This window comes from Poecilia reticulata, linkage group LG6 (assembly GCF_000633615.1).
Source record: "Poecilia reticulata strain Guanapo linkage group LG6, Guppy_female_1.0+MT, whole genome shotgun sequence".
Lineage (NCBI taxonomy): Eukaryota > Metazoa > Chordata > Actinopteri > Cyprinodontiformes > Poeciliidae > Poecilia > Poecilia reticulata.
Window position 1 is genome coordinate 28,678,770 of NC_024336.1, and position 8,477 is coordinate 28,687,246.

The 8,477-nt window shown below is 38.4% G+C and overlaps 1 protein-coding gene across 1 annotated transcript; it reads left to right on the forward strand.

The window, feature by feature from the left end:
* LOC103466717 (cytochrome P450 2F2-like) lies at positions 1 to 5,957 on the forward strand. The gene is made up of 11 exons (XM_008412497.2): positions 1 to 262; positions 2,125 to 2,287; positions 3,081 to 3,242; positions 3,314 to 3,474; positions 4,077 to 4,145; positions 4,387 to 4,491; positions 4,615 to 4,753; positions 5,026 to 5,111; positions 5,280 to 5,381; positions 5,465 to 5,606; positions 5,681 to 5,957. Exons 1-11 carry the CDS (start codon positions 101 to 103, stop codon positions 5,866 to 5,868), a joined length of 1,479 nt encoding a protein of 492 aa, XP_008410719.1. The 5' UTR covers positions 1 to 100; the 3' UTR covers positions 5,869 to 5,957.
* The last annotated feature ends 2,520 nt before the right edge of the window (positions 5,958 to 8,477 follow it).

Genomic DNA, 8,477 nt, shown 5'->3' on the forward strand with positions numbered 1-8,477 from the left:
GAGAAACAAAGTCCTTAAGCAAACTGGGCAGAGCTAACAGCAGCAGCTTCATTCTGTTGCTGCATGTCAGACTTGTCTTTTTTCCTCTTCATATAGAAACATGTTAGTATCAATCTTTCTGCTATGGCTTTTTGTTTGGTTCGTCGTCATCCTGTTCAAATCTCAGAGGCCAAAGAACTTCCCACCAGGACCCCCCATCTTGCCTGTCCTGGGGAACCTTTTGAGCCTGAGCCTGGAGAACCCACTGAAGGACTTTGACAGGGTAGGAAATCAATGCAGTTTGTTGTTTAAATGACAGTAGTGACGTTTGATTTGGGATTGCAAGAGTTCCACTAAAGCTGAATGGTGAAATCAATACACTTGAGAAGTTTTAATACTTCTGTATGATGCTTTTATGAGCTATAAGTGATTAGATAATATCAGCAAAAACTGTCTGCACACTTGGAATAAAGCCATCCAGTGTTAGAGTTTTTGCATAGAGGACTTGATAAGCCAGTGTTTGCATAGTTCTTGTTCGATAAATTATATTCTAGATGAAGAAAACAATATTTAGATCGCGGATTTGTAAATTGACCTCACCTTTGTCCTTCTAAAACAGTTCTACGTTTCTGCAGATGTAACACAGATGGTGCATATTCAGATTTTACAATGACTATATCTGGATATTTTGATAAGGAGTTATTATTCAATGATAAGGTTTCATTTTAACATTTTGTGAATTTTCTTTTAAATCTTGAACTGCTGCATAATCAGGGTTAAATATTTCAGAAATGTTGTCAGAAACAAAACCGTGGGATGGTGAACAGCTGACAGTTTATATCGTAGCATGAAATAAATCACACACATATACTTAAATGTTCACAACACAAATCACTGCAAATAGTTTTTATACAGCCTTGTTCAGTAAATCAGAATATTACTGAAAGTTTATTCATTTTGGCAACTCAATTCACTAAGGGTGCGTTTACACTGCAGCCTGAAATGACCCAATTCCGATTTTTTTGACGTAATGCGACCTGTATCCGATCTTTTCATGGCAGTGTGAACAGCACAGGTCAGATTCTTTTTCGAATGTGACCCATATCCGATACGTATCCGATTCAAATGCGACCATAACGTTCAGGCCGCATTCATCCGAACTGAACGTCACTGATTCTCAACAAATCTCACTATTCTGTGTCCTAATACGCGCAAGTGGGAAGAGAAATAACAACCATGACGGACTATATGAGGATTAAGTTGTTAATTTGTTGCTTCGGTCGGATAACAACTTCAAATATGTAAGCTAAGCTCCACCGGTAGCCTCCATGTTTACTTCCGTAAACACTGAGCTCTTCTTCTTTTTATCGCAGTTGGCAGAACACTGAGAACGCTGACGCTATTGCGCCCTCTACTGCGCATGCGGGACACTTTCAGGTCGTTTGGCCGTTTGCACTGCAGAACCCATACGGGTCGCATTTACTGGCAGTGTGAACGGACCTGGCAAAAAAATCGGAATTGCCAAAAAGTCGGAATTGAGTCACTTCAGGCTGCAGTGTAAACGCACCCTTATTCTTTCAAGACTTTAAATGAGATAATTACGATGATTTTCCATTAAAGTTAATCTAAACATTCAAGATTAGAATGTTAGATCACAATTGAAAAAGTTTTTTTTTAATACAGAAATATGAGCTGAATGTAAGAGATGTTATTTTCAAATCTGACTAACAGGAACATTAATGGAATTTATTGAATATTACTGTAATATGCATCTCAATAAATCATGACATCAAAGCTAATTGTTTTAATTTTTCAATTCAGAAATTGAATGTTGCGCAGAAAATTTTAATAATTATATCATGATGTATATAGTTTAAAAACAAAGTGAAATACTCAAATTTTATAAGAAACACAATTTTGATCAACTAGAAGCTGAAATAGATAGAAATAAACAATTTTAGAGCTAGCATAAGTAACTAATCTACCAGAGTTACAGTTGTGGAAATAAACCAATGAAATTAATTTACTTTTTAACATTTTGAAACTTTTGAGTGATACATTTGTATGCAAATCGTAAATTACAGAACAACACCAAGGATGGATAGGTGTTTAAAAATCACTGACATTTTTGTTTTTCCCTCCCAGCTGAGCAAATCTTATGGAAACATCTACAGTATTTACATCGGTCCGAGACCCGCAGTGATTCTGAACGGGCTGAAAGCCATGAAAGAAGCCATGGTGATCAAGGGTGCGGATTTCTCTGGACGCCCCCAAGACTTGTTTGTGAACGATGTTTCCTGCAGGAATGGTAGGTATGACATTACATGAGATAAACAATGTCTGAGGGCTTGTTTTTTATGCTTTTTACTGTTTATATTGGTCCCTGTTTCATCACACTTGATTCAAATATTTGTCTTCTCACAAAGTTCTGTGACAGCATTCGGTGGTGTTCAATATAGTCCTGGCAAAACAAGAGCTTTTTCACTATTTTATACTTTTTTCAAAATTTGACAAGACTCCAACCTTTTGTTAGACTTGTGATTTGAATTGTTCTTAGAAACTTTGCAAAAAGCAAGTAGAAATCCACAAAAAACAGAGCAATGGCAGGCAATGATTCTGTGAACTTTGTAACTAACAGCCATCTTGGCAGGCAGTTGTTGTGTTGTATTGTGTTGTGATATGTTGTTGTGTTGTGATGTGTTGTTGTGTTGTGATGTGTTGTTGTGTTGTGTTGTGTTCACTCGGCAGATTAATTAGTAGGACATGGGAGGCAGCTCTCCTGACATCTTTTCCTTCTCTGTCTCATATGGGTCGATCCCTTCAGCATCCATTTTGTTCATGTATCTTTCTCTCGCATGTTGGTCAAGTGTGTCCATATATTTTCTTTTTGTTGGTCTCGAAGCCGTTGGTCTGCTATGCATTGCAGCTGCTCTTGCCTACAAAGATGGTGCGGATCACTTCCAGTTCAGACTTGTGGGATCTGTGTATTCTGAAAATATGAAAGAGCATAGAGAGCTAAAGATAAAAGCAGATGCAACCTGGTCATAGAGAGGTTTAGAGGCTAAAAGAATACATGTGAATGTGTTTCTGTGTTGCTGCAGGTGGTGTTGGTGTGATTCTGGCAGATTATGGCCCGAGCTGGCGGGAGCATCGCCGCTTTGCTCTGATGACTTTGAGGAATTTCGGTCTGGGAAAGAAATCAATGGAGGACAGAATTCATGATGAGATTCAACACACCATTAAAACCCTGGAGGGCAGTATCGGTAGGTCTCTGGTTACTCTCTGGGTTCTGTTCTGTAGCCTGTTTTAAATGTCTGTTTTGATTTTCATGAAGGCAAAACTTTGAGTCCTCGGGTCATGTTCCATAACGCCGCTTCCAACATCATCTGCCAGGTTCTGTTCGGAAAGCGCTATGAGTACGACGATGACATGATCAAAACGATTGTTCAGTGCTTCACTGAAAACGCCAAGATAGCCAATGGACCCTGGGCCATGGTGAGTTAAAGGGCCACACCTCCCCCCCTAAAGTACAAGGTTTAATTCATAATGCTATCAAAGTCTTGCATGTAACGTAGTGACATATTTGTGATGCAATGTGCTGATATATACATAAACATGGGGCAAGAAGTTACAATTAAAACCCACAACTTTCCGATTGTAAAACTCTTGGCTCTGAGTCACAGTCGGCTGTTATGTCACTTATTGATTAAATGATATCTGGCTATTAAAACTTTTTCTACCAGCAGGGTGAATGTATGACAGCATATTAGGGCCGTCGTGGATGAGAAATTTTTAGATTAATACCATAAATTTTGTAGAAAACGAATGGAATTTTTTTTATTTTAAAAAGTTGAAAATTTGCCATGAAAACCTCAGAAAACGTCCAAACATTTAAATTTCCATGTATGTTTTTTTTTCTAGAAAATTTTCTAAAAATAATCTAAATATTTCTGAGTCTTTTGGTGGAAATGTATTTCTGTATTTTTTTTTCTCTTTTCTATCTACACTGGCCCAAATATGCTGTGTGTAAATGAAACTGCCAAATAATTAGCTATTGGAAATAAATACCCATATTTCTCATTTCTTTTTATTTACAGATATACGATTCTATTCCCATCTGTCGTAACCTCCCGCTGCCGTTCAGAAAGGCCTTTAAAAATGCAGAGGTAAAAACAATATTTTCTATTTCTGCATTTCATGCTATTTTTGCTTCAGTTTTTTTTTTTTTTACTTAATTTAGGAACTGTAACGAATTTGTTTCTAATCATTGTCAACTCAGAAAGTGAATATATAAAAGTCTGTAAAACATTAGTTTGTCTGACTGACAAACTAATGTCAGTCAGACAAACTTTAGCAACAGCTTCATGATGTGTACAGTTTCCATAACAAAAAAAATATTTTCTTTAGATTTGCCAGAACTACATTCAGTGTTTGGTTACTGAGTACAAGAAGACCAGAGTTCCTGGGGATCCTCGACACTTTGTTGACTGTTACCTGGATGAACTGGAAAAGGTTTGTAAGTCATCCAACATAAGAAACTCGCTAAGTTCATCACCTCCAGCAGCGTGTGCGACAGTGAGTTCTAGGTGCATTTTTGTCTTTGTTTATAATAATCATAAGCTGTCCTCTTTCCAGAGAAGCGATGACAGTTCCTCCTTTTCAGAAGCTCAGCTCATGATTTACAGCCTGGACCTTCACTTTGCTGGGACTGACACGACGTCCAACACCCTGCTGACAGGATTTCTCTACCTGATGACCTACCCACACGTCCAAGGTGCGCTTCAGTTCAGGTTTGCACTAGAAACTTGCCCAAACTTGGTAAGATTTAGTGGTTTTGCAGTCATGGACCCAGCAGTTTGAGGGTGACAGTTGAGGGGTTCAAATCTCCCAGCAGGAGTAATTTAAATTGGATTTCCTGGGGATAATGGTAACAGAAATAACAGTGGTGTTGCAGATTAAATAACTGGTCCAGAGCAGAAAAGCGTAGAAACGAATCATGTGGGATGCGGAACGACTGATGAGTCTGTATTTTTATTCCTCCCTCAGAACGATGTCAGCAAGAGATAGACCAGGTTCTGGAGGGAAAGGACCGGGTCTGTTTTGAGGACAGAAACAGCATGCCTTACGTCCAGGTACCACAGCATCAAGATATAACTTAGTAACTCTGTCACTTTGTTTTTTTCCTCTTGTAGCCACTTCCTATTTGATCTTGTTGCTTCACAATGACCAAACAATTACACTTACAAACACGTTTTATTGCTTCAAGTCAGAAAAAGTGTTAAAAATCTTCCTTCATGCAGGCTGTGCTCCATGAGATCCAGAGGGTTGCCAACACGGTTCCTCTCAGTGTCTTCCACTGCACCACTAAGGACACAGAGCTCATGGGATACTCCATTCCCAAGGTAGGTCAGGAAAGTTTCTGCAAGAGGGACACTAAAATGAAGACCATCTGATTTCGGCATTTGATATTCATGCTTCTCTTCAGGGTACAATGATCATCCAGAACCTGACCTCAGTGTTGAGAGAAGAAGGACAGTGGAAATTCCCCTATGAATTCAACCCTGAAAACTTCCTGAATGAACAGGGAGAGTTTGTCAAACCTGAGGCCTTCATGCCTTTCTCTGCAGGTAAACTGAGATGTGTCACGGTTGAGGTAACCACCTTGAAGTGTGGGTTGGATCTTCTGGTTTCTCTCTTCTAGGTCCTCGGATGTGTATGGGGGAGGGTCTGGCCCGCATGGAGCTCTTCCTCATCACGGTGACTCTGCTGAGGAAGTTTAAGTTCATCTGGCCGGAGGATGCCGGAGAACCTGACTTCACTCCAGTCTATGGAGTCACTCTAACGCCGAAACCTTATCACATGAAGGTCCAACTGAGGTCCAAACAGTGAGGAGCAGGAACTAACCGCGTTTCCTTTACAAATGTACATAAAACTTTTTCAATTTTCCACTAATGTTGGGGGGGGGGGGAATAATCCCAATCTGATGTTGCCATTAAAATCATGGATGAAAAAGTTTAAGAGCAGGCTGCGCCATCGTCCTTCCTCTACCTCCTGTCGTCTTCTTCATCTTTTCTGCCAGTTGTAACGTCTGATTATTGATCACATGATTCGTGTGATGCAAAAAAGGTTTCCACTCTAGTTTTAGAAAAAACACAAATTTCTGTAAATCCGTAAAACCACCTCAAGTTATTGCAAAAACCTTTGAACAAAAAATTTGTTTTTTCAAAATTGTTGAGTTTCCATTAAGCAAATTTATCTTTGTAATTCCAATTTGCACAATTTTAAGGTCAATGCAAACGCAGTTACAGATGAGGAATAAAAAACAAGATAAAAAACTTTTAAATAATCAATGCATTTTGATACTGATGCTAATGAATAACAACGTACCTAAAAAAAAACTTTTCAAGACCAAAGAGTTTTTATTCTTCCATCAATTGTTTACTGGGACCAGGATGACCCACCTAAAATACCTCCAAAATAAAGTGTTGTTGGTTTTTTCAACTATTTTCCACTTAATCCATTCTGAATACTGAGCATTGTTATTGTGCTTAGCTTCATATAAACTCTGGTATAAATACAACAACAGTATCAGGGTGTGGTTTGAGCTCAAGGAAAAGCCTGTCCTTGTCCTTCAGCGTGCCGAGGCCAAGGACACGACTCTGCATGCTTCCTGGTATCAGGGTCACTAAAACCCTCAAAGACAGAACACATCAGCCCGGTTCTGAAGTCCACCGGCTCAGAAAACATACTTTAAAATACTTTTGTTTATAATTCACCGTAAAGATCTGTTGTTGTATCAACCTTCAAACCACTGGCCTTGTGGTTCTGGTCTGTTCTGCATCCCCAGAACCAGAACCAAACATGAAGGACCAGCATTCGGGTTTCATACTCCTCTAATCTGGGACAAACATCCAGAAAGGTTTGCATTTGAAGAGGATACAAATGAAATGCATTTGCTGGTCTGATAAATATATTGCAGCTTCCACATTAAAAAGATTCCGTCTCCATTTAAAGTGAAAAATAAACGGGACATATTATGCAAAGTTCACATTTTACACCTTTTTTGTACTTCAGTTTTAGTTTCTACTGCTCCTAAAAACTGTCCAAGTGCTTGAAAAAAAAAAAAAAAGAAAAAATAACACTCCTAAGTTTTTTGGCAATAAGTTCATGTTCTTTGGTGTTTGGAAAATGAGCCGTTTCAAAAACCTCCAGCATGTAAAGTCAAATCAGCAGGCAGAGCACCAGTACCTCTCAACCCAAGCTGAACTCCAGCACATTTGGTCAGCTGGTTTTAACGCTGTACAATGGCTGCTGGAAAACACAGCGGAGATGTTCAGATTTTCATTGAGACGGCCCAGAAAGTTGTAAATCAGAGGCTCACATAGTTTTTCTGATGAACTTAGGAAGGTAAGGCTGAAATGTTTTCGATGTGTGAAAGAACAAACAGGGAAGACAAAATAAGGAAGACTTCAAAAACAGTATCTAAAGAGGAGGATGTGGAGGACAAGCTGAGGTGGAAACTGATAATATCCAACGGAAGAGAGGAAGATGTAAGCTGATTTAGATCGGAGCGGCCGTAACCCACCACACACTCCAGGATGATCGGTTACAAAATCACCAGTGACAATCTTAGATCGGCCAACGATCTAAGATTGTTGTAAGGGAAAAATGGGGGCAGAAAGTCATGTAGTGTGAACTACTGCAATAGGTAGTCGGATGTACCCATCTTCTCTATTTAAATCTAGTTAATTACTGAAGGGCAATATAGTATACAGACTTCATATTTGCACTCTTTTGGTTGTATGGAGTATTTATTTCCACTTTGGCTTTATGTTGTTTAGTTTATATTCAAGCACGTTTTTTGTTAATGGAGACTGAGAATCCATTTAATTTTTGTTTTTGGTTGTTTGTTTATTTAGTTTCAGTTCCAGTATTCTTTTGAAAATAAAGTGTGTCTATCTATGGCAGGAAATTGCATGCATTATTAGTCATTTCCATTAAATCAGTGTCAAAAGGTCTTGAAACAATATCATCGTTTATCGCAATAATTTTTTAGACAATCATCCAGCAAAATTTGTTATCGTGACAGGCCTAGTTGGTATATTATCCATAATAAACAAACTAACACCTACTAATGTATTTTGACTGACTGACAAGACATTGGTTAGTTGATCCTTTCAAAATAATATGATCACAAACAGATAAAGTGAGAAACTCTTTTAATCTTTATATTTAGTTTCAACAACCAAGGAGAGGATAAAAACTCCTGCATTCGTGCAAGTTTTGGTGCCATTTCCACATGCAAAATACAATGAGTTAGGTAAACATTAAGTTTTTTCTTTTCTTTCTAAAATGTTCCCTATATACATAAAAATATTTCTGGAAAGGTATTTGTTCATTAAGGAAAAATGTTGCAGTAACTCCTCCATGCCTGTATGTGGCGATGTAGCAGTCACTGAACTACACCATAACAATGTTCATGCAAATAAAAGTAAGCT